Source organism: Scyliorhinus canicula, chromosome 6, assembly GCF_902713615.1.
Source record: "Scyliorhinus canicula chromosome 6, sScyCan1.1, whole genome shotgun sequence".
Lineage (NCBI taxonomy): Eukaryota > Metazoa > Chordata > Chondrichthyes > Carcharhiniformes > Scyliorhinidae > Scyliorhinus > Scyliorhinus canicula.
In genome coordinates this window covers 11,438,366-11,459,211 of record NC_052151.1, presented here as the reverse complement: position 1 = coordinate 11,459,211, position 20,846 = coordinate 11,438,366, and the positions used below count along the sequence as shown (strand labels likewise).

At 46.4% G+C, this 20,846-nt stretch overlaps 1 protein-coding gene across 1 annotated transcript in view; it reads left to right on the top strand.

Moving 5' to 3' along the window:
* Positions 1 to 20,846, top strand: part of LOC119966978 (cullin-9-like) — a 111,366-nt gene that overhangs the window by 26,897 nt on the left and 63,623 nt on the right. The window contains exon 2 of the mRNA XM_038798953.1: positions 2,289 to 2,930. Coding sequence (XP_038654881.1) covers positions 2,300 to 2,930 — 631 coding nt within the window. The 5' untranslated portion in view covers positions 2,289 to 2,299. The remainder of the gene's footprint in view (positions 1 to 2,288; positions 2,931 to 20,846) is intronic.

Sequence of the window (20,846 nt, the reverse complement as noted above, 5' to 3'; positions counted from 1 at the left end):
TCTATTCCAAATATAGAGGTGAAATGTTAAATAAACCAAGCTTAGCGAATACAGCATCCTGGCAAATTACATTGTGCATTATAATAAAATCTCGGGAAGTGATAGCATATTTGTTAACAAAATGATGTAGCACCAGATGCTAGCACCATGTAGCACCAGAAAATTGGCAGATAGCTAAAGTTATAACTATAGTTAAAGAAGATTGAACATGTCCTGGCAACTACGGACCAGTTAGCTTAACACTAGTGGTAGTAAGTAAAAATGGAATCCTTATTAAAGGGGGCAATACAAGGACATCTAGGTACCAAAATATAATAACAAATAGCCAGCATGAACCAATCTTTAAGTCTTGTTTTACCAACACTGTTAAACTTATTTTGGAGAGGTAACAGAGAGTAGATGTGGGCAATGTAGTGGATGTAATTTATCTAGAACTTAAAAAAGCCTTTGATAAGGTCTCACTTAGAGTAGTGAATACGGTTAGAGAAATTGGAGTCGGGACAAGTAGTAAAATGGATGAAGCAGAAAGTTGAAGTAAAGGGTAGTAAAGGTCAGAGTGCTGGAAGATGGAATCAAGCTTCACAATTCACATTAATGATTTAGACTTTGGAATTTAGAAGCACGATTTCCAAATTTGGAAATTCTATTAAATTGAGGTGGGGTTGCTTGGTATCATCAATCATGAGGAACAAATGATAAGCTTGGAGAATGGGAAAATGAATTTCAATGGAAATAAATATGCGGTATTCATTTACAAATTGCTAAAGGTTGGGTTAACCAGCCGATTTTAAAAAGTAAAAATTATGCTAAACCTCTTGAACCATCATTAGACCACATCTTGGAGAACTTTGGTCGCCATATAGAAAAGACATGATGCATTGGAGAGAGTGCAAAAATGCTTTGCAAAGATTGTACCAAAAATGTTGGGGGTGGGGGTTTGCATATCATGAGGGGATGAATTAAGAAGGCGAGGGTCATGAAGGATAAGCAGGCAACTGAAATAAAGGCCACAATCAGACCAGCCATGATCTTATTGAATGGCAGAGGAGCTCAAGGAACCAAATGTCCTCCAATTTCTTATGATCTTATCTTTCATTTCTACCTCTTCAATTCCAAAGAAGAGTCATGTTGGACTGGAAACATTAACTCTGTTTCTGTCTGCAGATGCTGCCAGACCTGATGAGTTTTTAATTGTTGGTCATGCTCCTGTTCATTTTCCATTTCTTTTGAAAAGTGATTTGTGGTAAGGTTGCATTTCCAGGTGCCCTTGGTGACTGTTTTTGGTTCTGGGTGGTTTGTGGTTATATATCAGCTAGGAGAGGAAAGTGATGCAGTTGAGCGTTATGTGTACTTGGATGTGTGCTCTGCATGGACAAGCTGGGCCAAAGGGCCTGTTTCCATGCTGTAAACATCTATGACTCAAAGTAGTTTGATAGCAGTCAGGAGTGGAAATGTTGGCTCGTTTGTATTTTTACTTTCTCACTAGTTGAGTGCTGAGGCTGGTTGTAATGTTCAACCAGTGCACAGTTTGGAATTGGCTGACTCAGTAAGGAACATAGATCACACATGCAGTGCTTTTAGTCTTGCTGTGTTAATACATGATTCATTACAACAATATTCATTGAGTCATTTTGAAGTCTGTCCCCACAGTCTTCAAAGCAGGAGTGCTTTGTCTGCTTTTTGAAGTAGATGGGAAATCATGAGACAGCATGTTGGTGAAAATGTAACTACTGAATATTCCTTTTAATTAAAACTTGTTTTTCTTTCTGCAATGGGAACTTGCCAGCCTCTCCGCCCTGTTTGAACCTCATTGTAACTGGCACTGCAGTAACAGGAAATGGGAGATAGTTGTCAGTTTTTCCGAGCTGTACAAATTCCAATCCTCTGAAATGAACAGTATAAAAAGGGAAGGTGGTAGAAGGCAGATTATTGTCTTTTTATCCAGCATGTGTAGCATGCAGAGCAACTGAAATGTGCTGGAGGAGTAGAAAATCAGATGACACTTGTCTGAAATAGCTGACTTAATAATAATAATCGCTTATTGTCACAAGTAGGCTTCAATGAAATTACTGAGAAAAGCCCCTAGTCGTCATATTCCTGCGCCTGTTCGGGGAGGCTGGTACGGGAATTGAACCCGCGCTGCTGGCCTTGTTCTGCATTAAAATAGCTGTTGGCCCACTGTGTAAAACCAGCCCCTAAATAATTTGTAACAAATAGTGGTGTGTAATTGATTGCAGTTAAGTATAGGACATGCTTTGCAGTAATTGTAATGATCACTTTCTGTTTAGGTACTGACAGAATGGGTGAACGTCGCAGCAAAAACCTTCTGGTTCAGCTGGGTCCCAAAATGCAGGCCTACCCAGAAGAGCTGATTCGATTGCGGCGCTCGCACGATGGCCTTACAGAGTACCTTATTCGCTGGAATGTGCTGACTGTAGATGACAGTGGGGGTGGAGGCAGCAGCAGCAATGGAGGAAACAGTTCGTCTAGTGACAACAAGGTGGACAATATTTTGATGTGGATGTCTGCTGAAGATGTATATGCCAACTGTCCTACGCTCCTTGGGAAACGGAAACCAGAGGGCCAGAGAGTGAAAGAGGAACAGGAGCCAAGTGCTAGATGTTGCCCTGAGAGTGCAGACTCTGATGTGACTTTTGACGATGTAGAGTTACTTGACATGAAGGAGGACGTAAAGCATTTAGTACAAAGAGCGAGACGACAAATGTCTCGGAAATCTGGACCTGATTCATCCTTGAATATTTCGCATACAATCCATGTTCTGAGTGCTTATGCTAGTATTGGTTCACTGGTGGGAGTATTCAAAGAGACAGGAGCTTTGGACGTGCTGATGGAATTACTCTGCAACAAGGAAACACAGACACGTCGGAGTGCTGGGAAGATGCTCCGGGCTCTTGCTTCACACGATGCAGGTAAGATGTTTTCTCTATATAATATAATATTTTTTATTAGGCTTACATTAACACTGCAATGTTACTGCTAAAATCCCCTGGTCGCCACACTTCAGCACCTGTTGGGGTACACTGAGGGAGAATTCATAGAATCATAGAATCTACAGTGCAGAAGGAGGCCATTCGGCCCATCGAGTCTGCACGGCCCTTGGAAAGAGCACCCTACTTAAGCCTAAACCTCCACCCTATCCCCGTAACCCAACCTAACCTTTTGGATGCTAAGGGGCAATTTAGCATGGCCAATCCACCTAACCTGCACTTGTTTGAACAATGGGAGGAAACCGGAGCACCCGGAGGAAACCCACGCAGAAACGTTGAGAAAGTGCAGATTCCGCAGACAGTGACCCAAGCCGGGAATCGAAGTCTGGTCCCTGGCACTGTGCAGCTAACCACAGTGCTACCGTGAGAGGTTTCCAGTATGATGTGAATGATAGTTCCTTTGGGAATGGTTTGATTCGACACTTATTATAGGATCAGTACTTAACCATGAAACTGACACTACTGTACTTGAAGGGAAACACAGTTTGTGATTTTTTTTATGTCTTGACATGACGAGTACACCCAGACAGACTCGTAACAGGGATCAATGTATCAGCACTTTGACTATTTTGTCTCTGATTGAAACAAATAAGTGCTGATAGAAGGGAATTCCTTATCACAATATGCTAACTTTTTAATACGTTGCAAAACTCCCATTGGTTGTTCTTCTCACCCCAAGTGCCACAGTCAAGGGATTTTTAGTTGTTGTACATATATATTTTATGATGTTGGCCATCAAAGTGAAATAATAGCCTACTGAGTTGGATAGACAACTGGAACAAATGATGTAAGCTAAAGGGTAAAGAGGAACTTGGGAGCAGGAATAAGCCATTTGGCCCCTCAAACCTGCCTTTCTGCCCTCCATAACCCTCCTTGCGTGGAAGCGAATTCCACAGATTAACTCTGAGAATTTCCCTCTCCATCCTAAAAGGAGGACTGCTTATCTCCATTATGGAGGGCATGAGTAACATCCCAGAAACAGCTGTAAATCTGGAAATGAAAGGGAAGGAGGAACTCGGGAAGATTACAATTACCAGTAAAGTGGTATCAAGCAAATTGTTGGGTCTGCGGGTTGCCGGATCCCAAGGTCCGAATGGACTTCACTCTGAAGCCTTGAAAGAAGTGGCTAATGAGGTAGTTACATAGATAGATGTTACATAGAATTTACAGTGCAGAAGGAGGCCAGCCGGCCCATCGAGTCTGCACCGGCTCTTGGAAAGAGCCACCCTACCCAAGGTCAACACCCCCACCCAACACTAAGGGCAATTTTGGACACTAAGGGGTAATTTATCATGGCCAATCCACCTAACCTGCACATCTTTGGACTGTGGGAGGAAACCGGAGCACCCGGAGGAAACCCTCTCACACACGGTGAGGATGTGCAGACTCCGCACAGAGAGTGACCCAAGCCGGGAATCGAACCTGGGACCCTGGAGCTGTGAAGCAATTGTGTTATCCACAATGCTACCGTGCTGCCCTAGTTGATGTATTGGTTTTAATTTTCCAATGTTCCCTCGATTCGGGAAAGGTTCTATTAGATTGGCAGATAGCAAATGTAACTCCTTTATTCAAAACAAGGACTGAGCTAGCAAGCAGGAGATGGTAGGCCAATTAGGCTAACATCTGTCGTAGGGAAAATGTTAGAAGCCATTATTAATGATGTTATAGCTGGGCACTTGGAAAATTTAAAGGCAATCAGGAAGAGTCAACATGGTTTTGTAAAAGGGAAGTCATGTTTAACCAACTTACTGAAATAGGAATGGTGCAGTCACCCCCAACAAGCCAGAAGTCGTGGTGCACATTGGTACCAACGACGTAGGTAGGAAAAAGGGTGTGGAGGTAATAAACAAGTTTAGGGAGTTAGGCTGGAAGTTAAAGGCCAGGACAGACAGAGTTGTCATCTCTGGTTTGTTGCCGGTGCTACGTGATAGCGAGGCTAGGAATAGGGAGAGAGTGCAGTTGAACACGTGGCTGCAGGAATGGTGTAGGAAGGAGGGCTTCAGGTATTTGGATAATTGGAGCGCATTCTGGGGAAGGTGGGACCTTTTCCAGCAGGACGGGTTGCATCTGAACCAGAGGGGCACCAATATCCTGGGGGGGAGGTTTTCAAGTACTCTTCGGGAGGGTTTAAACTAATTTGGCAGGGGAATGGGAACCGGATCTGTAGTCTAGCAACTAAGGAAGCCGATATTCAAGACGCCAAAGCACGTAGTGATGCAGTGGGGAAGGTAACACTGACAAAGGAGAGTACTTGCAGGCAAGGAGATGGGTTGAAGTGTGTATACTTTAATGCAAGAAGCATCAGGAATAAGGTGGGTGAACTTAAGGCATGGATCGGTACTTGGGACTACGATGTGGTGGCCATCACGGAAACTTGGATAGAAGAGGGGCAGAAATCGTTGTTGGAGGTCCCTGGCTATAGATGTTTCAACAAGATTAGGGAGGATGGTAAAAGAGGTGGGGGGGGGGGGGGGGGGGGGGGTGGCATTGTTAATTAGAGATAGTATAACAGCTGCAGAAAGGCAGTTCGAGGGGGATCTGCCTACTGAGGTAATATGGGTTGAAGTCAGAAATAGGAAAGGAGCAGTCATCTTGTTGGGAGTTTTCTATAGGTCCCCCAATAGCAGCAGAGATGTGGAGGAACAGATTGGGAAACAGATTTTGGAAAGGTGCAGAAGTCACAGGGTAGTAGTCATGGGTGACTTCAACTTCCCAAACATTGAGTGGAAACTCTTTAGATCAAATAGTTTGGATGGGGTAGTGTTTGTGCAGTGTGTCCAGGAAGCTTTTCTAACACAGTATGTAGATTGTCCGACCAGAGGGGAGGCCATATTTGGTACTTGGTAATTAACCAGGGCAGGTGATAGATTTGTTAGTGGGGGAGCATTTTGGAGGTAGTGACCACAATTCTGTGACTTTCACTTTAGTAATGGATAGGGATAGGTGTGTGCAACAGGGGAAGGGTAAATACAATGCTGTCAGACAAGAACTGAAGTGCATAAGTTGGGAGCATAGGCTGTCAGGGAAGGACACAAGTGAAATGTGGAACTTGTTCAAGGAACAGGTACTGCGTGTCTTTGATATGTATGTCCCTGTCAGGCAGGGAAGAGATGGTCGAGTGAGGGAACCATGGTTGACAAGAGAGGTTGAATGTCTTGTTAGGAGGAAGAAGGAGACTTGTGTAAGGCTGAGGGAACAAGGTTCAGACAGGGCGCTGGAGGGATACAAGATAGCCAGGAGGGAACTGAAGAAAGGGATTAGGAGAGCTAAGAGAGGGCATGAAAAATCTTTGGCGGGTAGGATCAAGGAAAACCCCAAGGCCGTTTACACATATGTGAGAAATATGAGAATGACTAGAGCGAGGGTAGGTCCAATTAAGGACAGTAGCGGGAGATTGTGTATTGAGTCTGAAGAGATAGGAGAGGTCTTGAACAAGAATTTTTCTTCAGTATTTACAAACGAGAGGGGCCATATTGTTGGAGAGGACAATGTGAAGCAGACTGATAAGCTTGAGGAGATACTTGTCAGGAAGGAAGATGTGTTGCGCGTTTTGAAAAACTTGAGGATAGACAAGTCCCCCGGGCCTGACGGGATATATCGAAGGATTCTATGGGAGGCAAGAAATGAAATTGCAGAGCCGTTGGCAATGATCTTTTCATCCTCGCTGTCAACAGGGGTGGTACCAGAGAATTGGAGAGTGGCGAATGTCATGCCCCTGTTCAAAAAAGGGAATCGGGATAACCCTGGGAATTACAGGCCAGTTAGTCTTACTTCGGTGGTAGGCAAAGTAATGGAAAGGGTACTGAAGGATAGTATTTCTGAGCATCTGGAAAGACACTGCTTAATTAGGGATAGTCAGCACGGATTTGTGAGGGGTAGGTCTTGCCTTACAAGTCTTATTGACTTCTTTAAGGAGGTGACCAAGCATGTGGATGAAGGTAAAGCAGTGGATGTGGTGTACATGGATTTTAGTAAGGCATTTGATAAGGTTCCCCATGGTAGGCTTATGCAGAAAGTAAGGAGGCATGGGATAGTGGGAAATTTGGCCAGTTGGATAACGAACTGGCTAACCGATAGAAGACAGAGAGTGGTGGTGGATGGCAAATATTCAGCCTGGAGCCCAGTTACCAGTGGCATACCACAGGGATCAGTTCTGGGTCCTCTGCTGTTTGTGATTTTCATTAACGACTTGGATGAGGGAGTTGAAGGGTGGGTCAGTAAATTTGCAGATGATACAAAGATTGGTGGAGTTGTGGATAGTGAGGAGGGCTGTTGTCGGCTTCAAAGAGACATAGATAGGATGCAGAGCTGGGCTGAGAAGTGGCAGATGGAGTTTAACCCTGACAAGTGTGAGGTTGTCCATTTGGAAGGACAAATATGATGTGGAATACAGGGTTAACGGTAGAGTTCTTGGCAATGTGGAGGAGCAGAGAGATCTTGGGGTCTATGTTCATAGATCTTTGAAAGTTGCCACTCAAGTGGATAGAGCTGCGAAGAAGGCCTATGGTGTGCTAGGGTTCATTAACAGAGGGATTGAGTTTAAGAGCCGTGAGGTGATGATGCAGCTGTACAAAACCTTGGTCAGGCCACATTTGGAGTACTGTGTGCAGTTCTGGTCACCTCATTTTAGGAAGGATGTGGAAGCTTTGGAAAAGGTGCAAAGGAGATTTACCAGGATGTTGCCTGGAATGGAGAGTAGGTCTTACGAGGAAAGGTTGAGGGTGCTAGGCCTTTTCTCATTAGAACGGAGAAGGATGAGGGGCGACTTGATAGAGGTTTATAAGATGATCAGGGGAATAGATAGAGTAGACAGTCAGAGACTTTTTCCCCGGGTGGAACACACCATTACAAGGGGACATAAATTTAAGATAAATGGTGGAATATATAGGGGGGATGTCAGAGGTAGGTTCTTTACCCAGAGAGTAGTGGGGGCATGGAATGCACTGCCTGTGGAAGTAGTTGAGTCGGAAACGTTAGGGACCTTCAAGCGGCTATTGGATAGGTACATGGATTAGGGTAGAATAATGGAGTGTAGATTAATTTCTTCTTAAGGGCAGCACGGTTCATTGTGGAGAGCACAATTGCTTCACAGCTCCAGGGTCCCAAGTTCGATTTCGACTTGGGTCACTGTCTGTGTGGAGTCTGCACATCCTCCCCGTGTGTGCGTGGATTTCCTCTGGGTACTCCGGTTTCCTCCCACAGTCCAAAGATGTGCAGGTTGGGTGGATTGGCCATGATAAATTGCCCTTCGTGTCCAAAATTCTATGATTAACCTAGGATAAAAATTCGGCACAACATCGTGGGCCGAGGGGCCTGTTCTGTGCTGTATTTCTCTCTCTCTCTCTCTCTCTCTTTGAAGGTGTCACATGTGCTGTGGATAAAGGGGAACCAGCAGATGTACTAGGGCACAATGGGCTAAACATAGATCACAGAATTTACAGTGCAGAAGTAGGCCATTTGGCCCATCGAGTCTGCACCGGCCCTTACAAAGAGCACCCTACTCAAGCCCACGTATCTACCCTATCCCCATAACCCCCACTTAACCTTTTTGGACACTAAGGGCAATTTAGCATGGCCAATCCACCTAACCCGCACATCTTTGGACTGTGGGAGGAAACCCGCACAGACATGGGGAGAACGTGCAGACTCCATACAGATAGTGACCCAGCCGGGAATCGAACCTGGGACCCTGGAGCTGTGAATCAACTGTGCTAACCACTGTGTTACCGTGCTGCCCTTTGACTATTGCCAGTCAATAGCTGGCTTGTAATGCAGAACAAGGCCAGCAACGAGGGTTCAATTCCCGTACCTGCCTCCCCGAACAAGCGCCGGAATGTGGCGACTCGGGGCTTTTCACAGTAACGTAATTGATGCCTACTTGTGTCAATAAGTGATTATTATTATTATACTTGGATTTGGAGAAGGCATTTGATGAGGTGCCACATCAAAGGTAAAAGCTCATGGTGTAAGGGGTAACATATTGGCATTGATTGATGATTGGCTGGCTAACAGGAAACAGAGTAAGCATAAAGACCTTTTGATTGGCAGGATGTAACGAATGGTGTGTCATAGGGATCAGTGCTGGGCTTCAACTATTTACAATTCATACAAAGGACTTGGGTGAAGGGACTGATGGTATAGTTGCTAAATTTGCTGATACAAAGATAGGGAAGTAAATTGTGAAGAGGATGTAAGGGGGTTACAAAGGCACATAGGTTACGATAGTGGGCAAAAGTCTGGCAAATGGAGTATAATGTGGACAAATGTGAAATAGTCCATTTTGGCAGGAAGAATAAAAGACAAGCATATTATCTTTCTTAAAATAAATTTAGAGTATCCAATTCATTTTTTCCAATTAAGGGGAAATTTAGCGCGGCCAATCTATCTACCCTGCACATCTTTGGGTTGTGGGGGTGAAACCCATGCTAGCACGGGGAGAATGTGCAAACTCCACACGGACAGTGACCCAGGGCCGGGATTCGAACCCGGGTCCTTGACGCCATACGCAAGCATATTATCTTAATGGTGAGAGTTTGTAGAACTCTGAGGTGCAGAGGGATCTTGGTGTCCTGGTGCATTAATCACAAATAGCTGGTATACAGGTACAGCAGGAAAGCTAATAGAATGCTATCATTTAATGTGAGGAGAATTGAATACAGAGGTGGGGAAGTTAAACTAGGGAAGTTTTACAGGACATTGTTAAGACCACATTTGGAGTATTGTGCACTGTACTGGTCTCCTTATCTAAGGAAAGCACCAGTTGAGAGAAGTTTTACTAGACTAATACCTGGAATGGGCGGGTTATCTTAGGGAAAGGTTTGAGAGTTTAGGTTTGCATCCACAAAATCTGTAAGAGGAAGAGGCAACTTGATTGAAACCTATACGATCCTGAGGGGTATTGTCAAGGTGGATGTAGAGGTAATGTTTCCTTTTGTTGGAGAATCTAGAAACCGGGATCACTATATAAAAATAAAGGGTTAGGATTTGAGACCGAGATGAGCAATTGTTTTCTCTCTCGGCGACAAATTTTGCTGGTGTGGTGGTCGGCATTGCCACCGGGGGTAGCAGCTTGATTGGGTGACCTGTACGACTTCCTGCGATTAGAGAATATAAAGTATGAGTTAAGGGGCTCAGCAGGGGGGGTTTGAGAAAAGGTGGGGGATGTTTGTGACCGTGTTTGAGGAGCTGTTCGTCACAGGGGGGTGGGTGATAGGGAAGGGGGGGGGGGGGGGTGAAAAAGGAGAAAAATCTGTACAAACTGTATAGTTGATTGTTGGGAAGAATGTTTCCCGGGGTGTTTATTTGCTGTAACCTACTTTGATACAAGTTTGTAATAAAATGCGTTTAAAAAAAAAAAAAGAACTGTCCTCAAAAGGCAGTGGGAGCAGAATCTTTGAATATCTGTAAGGTAGAATGAGATAGATTCTTGATATGCAAGGGGGTGAAAGGTTATCGGGAGCAGGCCCGAATGTTACGGTGAAGTTATAATTGCATCAGCCATGATCTTACTGAACGGCAGAGCAGGCTTGATGGGTCAAGTGGCCTATCCACAATGCTACCGTGCTGCCCTCGTCTCGCTTGGAGTGACATCGGCAGTGGAAATGGAAAAGGGGAAATCATCTATATCTGTAACCCCAACCAAACTACAAGGACATTTCACTTATGCAGAGGTAACGTTCTGCCCCCATGTACGAGGGCATAGTATCGACTCATGGAAGGTTATCAAGTTAACGGACAATGAAGGACTCATGAAACAATTATATCGGTCCCGGCGATGGGAAGGGAACATTGCATGGACATTGCCTTGTTTTGGAGTAAATGTAAATTTGATTTTGGATGTGTTAAGATTGGTGCCATAAAGGTAAAGTCAGACCGCACGGCGAGGGTAGGAAAAGGTTGTGGGAGGGGGGGGAGGAATAGCGAGAGGACGGAGCGTGTGAGAAGGGGGGTACGAGATCGTAGGTTATCAGGAGGTAAACTTACTTCACTTAGGACCCAGAACGAGGGAAACCTAGGCAGCATGAATCCCTTCTACCAAATCTACCACCGCATGTATGGCCAGGGACAGGTTGTCTGCTACCCGAACCCCGCATCGGTGTCTAGGTTATTTTCCGTCTCACCGCAGACCAGTGTCGATAGACCCTTTGTATCGTTCTTTCCTCAAGTCCAATCACCGTGGGCCATAGCTGTCGCCGCTCAGGAAGGTAACACAATAGCTATATCCGTGTGTTCCACTACCTCCAAGGCATCTGACTACCTTGGGGTAGCAGCACCGTAGAAGCTTCCTCATGTCCCTTAGAAACAGCACACAGCTCAGTCCATCAGTGGCCAAAAGGTCTTTTATCCCTCACTTTTTTTTGGGAAGTGCTTTCCGTTTCTCATTGGAATGACAAATTATAATATCATGTATTATCCACTGATTGCCTTGCTTTATTAATTGCAGGAGCTTCAACTGATTTCTATTGTTTCTATAGAAATTTTCTATTCCTGACTTCCTTACACTAACGTCGAACATTGTACTGAACCATGTAATCTGCCAGCCCTGGCTTACTTGAGACAATAGCTCAGTTTTCTTCAAACCTCTTTCGTCCGTTATCATTTTCCTTACAGCATGAAGTGTATACTTGCCATTATTTGTTTGTTTGTTTGTCTTTTTTTTTAAAGTTTGCATTCACACTACTCGCACATTTAATGCAGTTAACTTTTTGGGGTTACAACCCAATTGAATCCATACATAACAGTCCCTAACAACTTACAGGACATTTCGTCTGTAATAACTGTTATACTTTCCAATGCTATATTGGTTGCTGCATTGGTTACAAATTTCCCCGCGTGGCATCAAGTTGCCAAGATTCTTAAACTGTTGTCATTTAAAATACGGGGGATCCTCGTCAGTCGCTGCTGTCTGCCGATAACTCCACCGCGTAATACGTGCCTCATGGAGACCACAGATCATCCATCAGCTAACGTCCAGTTAGAGGATGTCTGACCGGAGGTTTCACTTCTTCAGTAATAATTTGATATTTTGATTTGTTTCTAACCCGTAAGGTTTTTCTTCCGGGCTCTGTCATTTAATTCCCTCAAAATTGTATCCAATTTTATCATTAGTTTTTCCCCCATACTGTCTGAAACATTCTTCTCCGGAGTGTTGTTCAGGTTCTTCATCTGTACTTTTGTTGCTTCATCTGAAACCCAAATGAACAGGTCAAAGGCGGAGCGGGCCCTATTTCTTGATTTGTATCTTCCTGTCCTTGCATGGATATTCCAGAAGTACCCTCTCCAGGACTTCCGGATTTCCATTGCCACCATTCCTCTTTTTCTAACTCGGTGATTCAATCAGGTCGAAACTTTCCCTGATACATTTCGGATATTCCTACTGCATCTACTTCAATGTTTTTAATTCTGATTGTGACAGGATTTTGTTTGAAAGCTAAGTTCCGAACATAACATTTTCACTGTATCACCTGCCCTATCGATGCTGCTAACAGGTTTCAATTCACTGGCATCCTGACACCCACACCCAAACATTCCTTTTTCCCTTGTCCGAGCGGTTTGGGGATATGATCTATCCTGTGGCACGGCATCATTGCAGTGATACAGTCTCTAAGCACTGTTAGGCTAATTTTATGTCCCCAGGTCATCCCAACAGCATAAACTACGTACTCCCTCACTAATCGATACCACAAGTTTGTCACTTGTCCACAAGCTTGCACACCCTTTCCCAATCACTTGCCGTCAGCTAGGTTTTCTCTGCAGTAATTTCAGTTTGTCATTAGCACACCATCCCATGGTCAAAATTTATCTTGTGGTCACAAACTTCAATCACCAGTATTGCTTTGAGCCGAAGCATTTCCCCATTTCTATCGTTCTAAATGCAATATCAAATCGTCTGACTACGCTGTATCTGTCATTCTCCTAGCTTTCATGTGATTACTCCTTGACCAAACTACTGGGCTACAGGACGTGCCACATCATTGACACGATGTTTCATTATGTTCACAATGAATCATTTTAAACTGGGGACCAATTCTCCAATGCAACTTCCCCCGTGCTTCTATCAGCTGTGATTAAAAAGTACAAATTACTTTTGCTGCTCCTAGGAAAAAGAGGGCCTGCATACTGTCATGACCATTCCTCCATCGGTGTCTCAGTTTCTATGCTACTCTCTGTTTCTCCACCATTTATTTCCTGAAATGTTTAAAATGGATGCCCATCTAGCTTGTTTTCGTCCTCCTTAACTTTACTACCATCCGTATATACCAACTCTGTTTTGCTAACTGATTTATCAAGTTTCTATCCCTTTGTAATGCTATGAATAAACATTAAGACAGGGTGTGAAAGAATGGTTTCCCATCTTTCCCATCGAGCTGTATTCGCGCCTTGCTGGCAACCCGTCTCTTGGTTAACTCTGTCAATTCTAAAATTCAGTTGTAACCCTCTGCTATCCTTTTTTGTCATGGCTGCCAGACATTTTGCGATGTCCGAAAACTTTTGTTCAGCCCATGCCCAATTTCCTGTCAATGTTTGATAAGTGTCTGAGTACGATGATTAGCAAGCACCATACCATATCCATTTGCGTACAGATCAATTTTTTTTTTAACAGACAATTTATTGAGGTATTTTTGGCATTGTGAACAGTAACAATATACATTAGTGCGCAGATACCAATTACAAAAAACAGTTGCCACCTCCGGGCGAACCCCGATAGTGATCCTCGTAAGGCGAACTTGATTTTTTTTTCCAAGCCGAGAAAGCTTGCCATGTCCGACAGCCATACCTCGGTCTTTGGGGGCTTTGAGTCCCTCCAGGCCAACAGTATTCGTCGCCGGGCTATCAGGGAAGCAAAGGCCACAACGTCGGCCTCTATCCCCTCCTGTACTCCCAGGTCTTCCGACACCCCAAAAATTGCCACCTCTGGACTCATGGCCACCCTTGTTTTCAGTACCCGGGATATGACATCCGCAAATCCCTGCCAGTATCCCCTGAGTTTTGGACACGCCCAGAACATGTAGGCATGGTTTGCTGGTCCTCCCCCACATCTAGCACACTTGTCCTCCAGCCCAAAGAATTTGCTCATCCGGGCCACCGTCATGTGGGCCCGGTGAACCACCTGGAACTGGATCAGGCCGAGCCTGGCACATGTTGCGGTTGCATTTACCCTCTTCAGAGCGTCTGCCCATACGCTTCCCTCCAACTCCCCACCAAGCTCCTCCTCCCACTTAAGTTTCAGTTCCTCGGTCCCTGTGTCCTCCGCTCCCAGAAGCTCCTTATAAATATCCGAGACTTTCCCCTCTCCCACCTCACCCCTGGAAACTACCCTGTCCTGATCCCCCTTGGTGGAAGGCGTGGAAAGGACGGGAGCGGTCTACGTACGAAATCCCGCACCTGCAAGTACCGAAAGTCATTCCCCCTCGCCAGCCCGAACTTCTCCAGCGCCCTCATGTTCGCGAAGCTCCCTTCCAGGAACAAGTCGCCCATCCTTCCCACCTCCGCCACACTCGAAACCCGCCATCCATCTTCCCCGGGACAAATCGGTGGTTGTCACATACTGGGGACCAGACCGACGCTCCCACTATAGGGCTGGTGGAGTACCTGGCCGGCGGGAGCGGCAGGGGAGCCGTGACCAGGGCTGCCAAGCTGGTGCCCCTGCACGAAGCAGCCTCCACCCGCTCCCAAACCGACCCCGTACCCGCCATCCATTTCCTTATCATGGCTATGTTAGCCACCCAGTAGTAGTTGCTGAGGTTCGGCAACACCAGTCCCCCCTCGCTACGGTTCCGTTCCAGCATTCCCCTCTTCACCCGCGGGGACTTCCCGCCCAAACAAATCCCAGGATGATTTTATTGATTCTTTTAAAGAAGGACCGCGGAATGAAAATAGGGAGACACTGAAAAATAAACAGGAATCTCGGGAGGATTGTCATCTTCACCGTCTGTACTCTCCCTGCTAGTGACAGCGGGAGTCCATCCCACCTCTGAAACCAGCTCCTCATTTGCTCCACCAGCCTGGACAAGTTCAACTTATGCATCTTACCCCAGTCACTTGTATCCCTAGATACCTAAAACTTTCCCTAACCAGCCTAAATGGTAGCTCCCTCAGCCTATTCTCCTGACCCCTTGCCTGCACCACAAACATCTCGCTCTTTGCCATGTTCAACTTGTAGCCTGAAAACCGGCCAAACTCCCCTAGGATTTCCATAATCCCGTCGATCCCTGCCGCTGGATCTGACACATACCAAAGCAGGTCATCTGCGTAGAGCGAGACCGTGTGTTCTATCCCCCCCCTGACCATTCCCTTCCATCCCCTTGCCGCTCTCAGCAATTGCTAGCGGGCCTCACGGTAGCATGGTGGTTAGCATCAATGCTTCACAGCTCCAGGGTCCCAGGTTCGATTCACGGCTGGGTCACTGTCTGTGTGGAGTCTGCACGTCCTCCCCGTGTGTGCGTGGGTTTCCTCCGGGTGCTCCGGTTTCCTCCCACAGTCCAAAGATGTGCGGGTTAGGTGGATTGGCCATGCTAAATTGCCCGTAGTGTAAGGTTAATGGGGGGGATTGTTGGGTTACGGGTATGTGGGTCTAAGTAGGGTGATCATTGCTCGGCACAACATCGAGGTCCGAAGGGCCTGTTCTGTGCTGTACTGTTCTATGTTCTATGTTCTATGGCCAACGCAAACAGCAGTGTAGGGGCTGGTTTAGCTCACTCGGCTAAATCGCTGGCTTTTGAAGCAGAGCAAGCAGGCCAGCAGCACAGTTCGATTCCCGTACCAGCCTCCCCGGACAGGCGCCGGAATGTGGCGACCAGGGGCTTTTCACAGTAACTTCATTGAAGCCTACTCGTGACAATAAGCGATTTTCATTTCATTTCATTTTTCAGTGGAGAGAGGGGGCATCCCTGTCTTGTCCCACGGTGTAGTCTAAAATACTCAGATGTCGTCCTGTTCGTCCTTACATTAGCCTCCGTGGCCTGATATAGCAGTTTAACCCAGTCCACAAAGCCCTCTCCAAACCCAAACCGTCCCAGCACCTCCCATAAATAGTCCCACTCCACCCGGTCAAAAGCCTTTTCGGCATCCATTGCCACCACTACCTCCGCCTCTCTGCCCTCCGGCGGCATCATAATCACATTGAGTAGCCTTCTTAGCTTGGCTACCAGTTGCCTGCCCTTAACAAACCCCGTTTGGGCCTCCACAATCACGTCCAGTACGCAGTCTTCGATTCTGGACACCAGGAGCTTGGCCAGCAGTTTAGCGTCTACATTAATCAGGGAGATTGGCCTATAGGACCCACAGACCTCCGGATCCTTATCCTGTTTTAATATCAGCGAGATGGTGGCTTGTGACATCGTCGGGGGAAGCACCCCATTGTCCCTCGCCTCGTTAAACACCCTAACCAGCACCGGCCCCAGTATACCCGCAAACTTTTTGTAGAACCCCCCCCCCCCCCAACAACCTTACTTTTTAGGACACTACGGGCAATTTAGCATGGCCAATCCACCTAACCCGCACATCTTTGGACTGTGGGAGGAAACCGGAGCACCCGGAAGAAACCCACGCACACACGGGGAGGACGTGCAGACTCCGCACAGACAGTGACCCAGCCGGGAATCGAACCTGGGACCCTGGAGCTGTGAAGCATTTATGCTAACCACCATGCTACCGTGCTGCCCACTAAGCAGGTCCCCAGCCCCTCTACCATTCCCCTGCCCACCTTTGGAAAGGTCAGCCCATCTAAGAAGCGCCTCACCCCCTCCGGCCCCGTGGGGGGGTTCCGAGGTATACAGCTTACTGTAAAAGTCCCTGAATACCCTATTCAGTCCTGCCGGGTCTCCCACCCGGTTCCCTGCCCCGTCCACTCACGTCCCTCCCACCCGGTTCCCTGCCCTGTCCACTCCCGTCCCTATCCCCCTGGCCGCCTCCCTCTTCCTAAGTTGCTGTGCAAGCATTCTGCTGGCTTTCTCCCCATACTCATACACTGCGCCCCTGGCCTTTCTGAGTTGCTCTACGGCCTTCCCAGTGGATAGCGCTCCCAGCTCCGCCTGCAGTCTCCGTCATTCCCTAAGTAGCTCTGCCCTCGGGTAGTCTGCATATTCCCTATCCGTCCGTGTCATCTCCTGCACCAGTCTGTCCATCTCTGCCCTGTCCGTTCTGTCCCTACGGGCTCGGATTGAGATCAGTTCCCCTCTCACCACTGCCTTCAGCGCCTCCCAGAGCACCGCTGCTGAGACTTCCCCTGTATCATTGACCTGCAGGTAGTCCTGCATGCATTTCCCCACTCTCTCACACACCCTCTCCTCTGCCAACAATCCCACTTCTAACCTCCATTGTGGGCGCTGGTACTTTCTTTGCAGACCAGCAGGTCGACCCAATGTGGAGCATGGTCCGAAATAGTGATCTCCGAGTATTCTGTATCCCTCACCCCCTCCAAAAAGTCCCTACTCATAATCAAGAAGTTAATACGAGAATAAACCTTATGAACATATGAATAGAACAAGAACTCCTTCCCTGTCGGCCAGCTGATTCTCCAGGGGTCTACATTTGTTCCATGAACCCTCTCCGTTCTCTTGCCATTGCTGGGACCCTGCCCGTTCTGGAGCACGACCGGTCCAGGTTGGGGACGAGGACTGTATTAAAGACCCCACCCATAATCAACTTGTGCCATCCCCCTTCGCTGATCAGCCATCCCCCTTCTTGGGCCTGCCCATGTGCTGTGCCTCCCCTGGTCCGCCTCTTGGCAGCTCCCACCCCCTCCCCCCTCCCTCTTACCTGGTTCAGTTCCTTCCCTCGCCAGCAGATCATCCCCCCCCCCCCCCCCCCCCCCCCCGCAGCAACAACCCCCTGTACCTAACCTGCCATATACTGACTGTATACACACCCCCCACCTCGCTCCCGTTGACTAGCTCAAAGCAGCTAGCTTGGTGGCTCTCAACTCCGGCGCCACCATGTCTCCCACCTATTGCCCCCCCCCCCCCCCCCCCCCCCCCCCACACACACACACACACACACACACACTCCGAACTTGACCTTTTTAAACAGAATCTCTTTAATTTGTCTGTAGGCTGCCCTCCTTCTGGCCACCTCCTGGCTCAGATCCTGGTAGATGCGCAGGACACTTTTTTGATCCATGAGTAGCTCCTCGTGCTCTTGGCCCACTGTAGAACCCGTTCCTTGTCCACGAACCTATGGAACCTGACCACCATCGCCCGGGGGCCCCCTCCCCCCTCCTGGCTGCCTCGCCTGCACTCTGTGTGCCCTGTCCAACTCCAACGGACGTGGGAAGAAATCATCCCCCACCAGCTTCTGCAGCATATGCTGTGGCATCCATTCCCTCGGCCCCCTCCGGGAGCCCAATGATTCTCAGATTCTGCCGGCGAGACCTGTTTTCCAGGTCCTCCAGCTTGTCCATCAGCCTTGCTTGCTGCTGCTTCAACGTACTAATTTCCACATCCGCTACCGTTTGGAAATCTGCCTGCTCTTCCACTGTCTTCTCCAGTGCCTGGACCTTCTTATCCTGAGCATCCAGCCTCTGGTCAAGTCGCTCCACCGCTTTCTGGAGCGGTTCCAAATTATCCCGCTTCAGTGCTGCGAAGCTCTCTTTCATGACCTTCAGCATGTTGTCAAGTGCTGCCTGGACCGTCCTTTCCGTGGTCCATTCATCGGCCATCTTTCCTCCCACCTGAGCTTCCACACCACCTTTGTTCAGCCCCTTCTCCGCTTGTTTTCGCTCCCTTCTGCTCCTTAAGTCCATACAACTCTATATGGATTCAGATCTATCTAGAGTGCTATTGTTTTTCACTCCAGCGCTCAAAGTTCAAAAAAGTCAGGGAAAAAGGTCTTAAAGTCAGACCGGAGCGAGAGCCACCAAATGTGTGACTTACTCCCTCATAGCCGCCACCGGAAGCCCCCGTACAGATCAAATTTAATGCTCAAATCGTCCCTTCATGTCTCTCCTCTAATGGCCTGGGTGTTGCTACAGCTGTTTTTAACTGGTCCAAACTACTTCACTGGTCCACCTAAATCCCTTTTCCAAAGTTTCATAAATGGGTCTAGCATAAAGACTAAAGTCTTCCACTATTGGGTCTCAAATACTCCTAATTTCTCATGATTTGCTGAACCCCACTTCATGAAATGGGCACTGTGATTCTAGTAACTTTCTCTCTCAACCCAACACTGGCTTCCCTATCTGCCTTTGGGCACTGAATACTTTAAATCAGGGGTGGGCAAACTACGGCCAGCGGGCCGCATGCGGCCCGCCAAAGGTCTTTCTGCGGCCCACCAAGATCAAGTCATTAAAAAAATTTTTTTTTTTAAAAAAAAGGTTAATGGGGGGGGGGGCCTGTTGGGTTACTGGTATAGGGTGGATACGTTGCCTTGAGTAGGGTGATCATTGCTCGGCACAACATGTGTTTCATGTGAAGTTTCTACTTTAAAATATTAATTAATGAAAATTAATTGCTTTTTTTTTTTCTTTAAACTGAGTTACTTTGTTTTTCAAATAAATGTGTTTCATGTAAAGTTCTACTTTAAATATTAATTATAAAAATTAATGGCTTTTTAAAGAAAAAACCTTTTATTTTGGCTATTTTAAATATTAATTATTTTACTTAATATACTATGCGGCCCTTTAAAATTGTGAATTTCTGAATGTGGCCCTTGCATGGAAAAGTTTGCCCACCCCTGCCTTAAATAGTCGACTTCGCTCCTCCAATCTGACATTTCTTTACCCCTATTTTAAATCCTACTTCACTAAGTGTTTTAATAATTTTAGTCACTCTTTCAACATGTGTCCCCTGATCATCATCTCCAATTAACACATCATCAATATATACTAAAGCCAAGTCATCTTTAATCAGCTCCCTTACTATTGCCTGAAAGTGGTTCGGGGAATTAACATATCCTTGTGGCGATTTACAGTATACGCAATGTTTAGTGCCAAAGGTAAAGGCTGTCTCTTCCCTGCTGTCTGGGTCTAACGGAACACTCCAGTAACCGTTGGCTAAATCTATAGTAGTTAAATAAGTTTTGCCTGCCACCTTCTCCAATGTAGTTTGTGAATTTATTAAATACTGTTTATCCTTCTTTTTTTTTGTGTGACCTTGTTTAATGCTTTGTAATTCGTTACCATTCTAAATGTACCATCAGGCTTGCTAACTGCCTGAAGTGGGGTATTCATCGATGCATATGTGACTTCTTGAATGATTCCCTGCTGTTCCAAGTCTTTGATCATTATCTCCAGCTCGCATTTGGCACCTCGGGTCAAGGGATATTGCTTTTACGGACTGTGTCGGTTTCCCTGAATTGTGTGCTGGAATTGTGTGCAGATTAACCCTGTGTCATTCTTTCTATTGCTAGTTTTGCTTTCACTATTTCTTCCAGTTACCAGTCGGTTTTTATATCTTGATTTTTCTTTTATGCATCTATTTTATTAATCTTTTCCTGCCATCAGATTCTCATTTCCTGATACTGCAAGTAATTTTCCCTATCTAAACTCCAGTCCCATATCTTTATTCCCTAAACCTCCATCTGCTTGTAGGGCAGCGGGCACTAGGACCTGGTGGAGCTGTGCCATATCACTTCTATCGCCTCAAACTCATTTAGGTCCCTTTGTTCCAGTTCAAACTAATCATTTACAAATTCCAATTTATACATTTTGATTTTGCTTTTTGTTTACTTCCTGAGAATTGTGTCCCTAATTAACTCCCACAATGTTAATCATTATTACTGATTTTCTAAAGAACTTTCAAATGCTTACCCCATTTTAAATCTCACTTTAACTGCCGTGTATTCGCTCCTCCTAATTGATGTGTAACTTCGTTTTGCAAAACACAACATTTTAAAAACCAG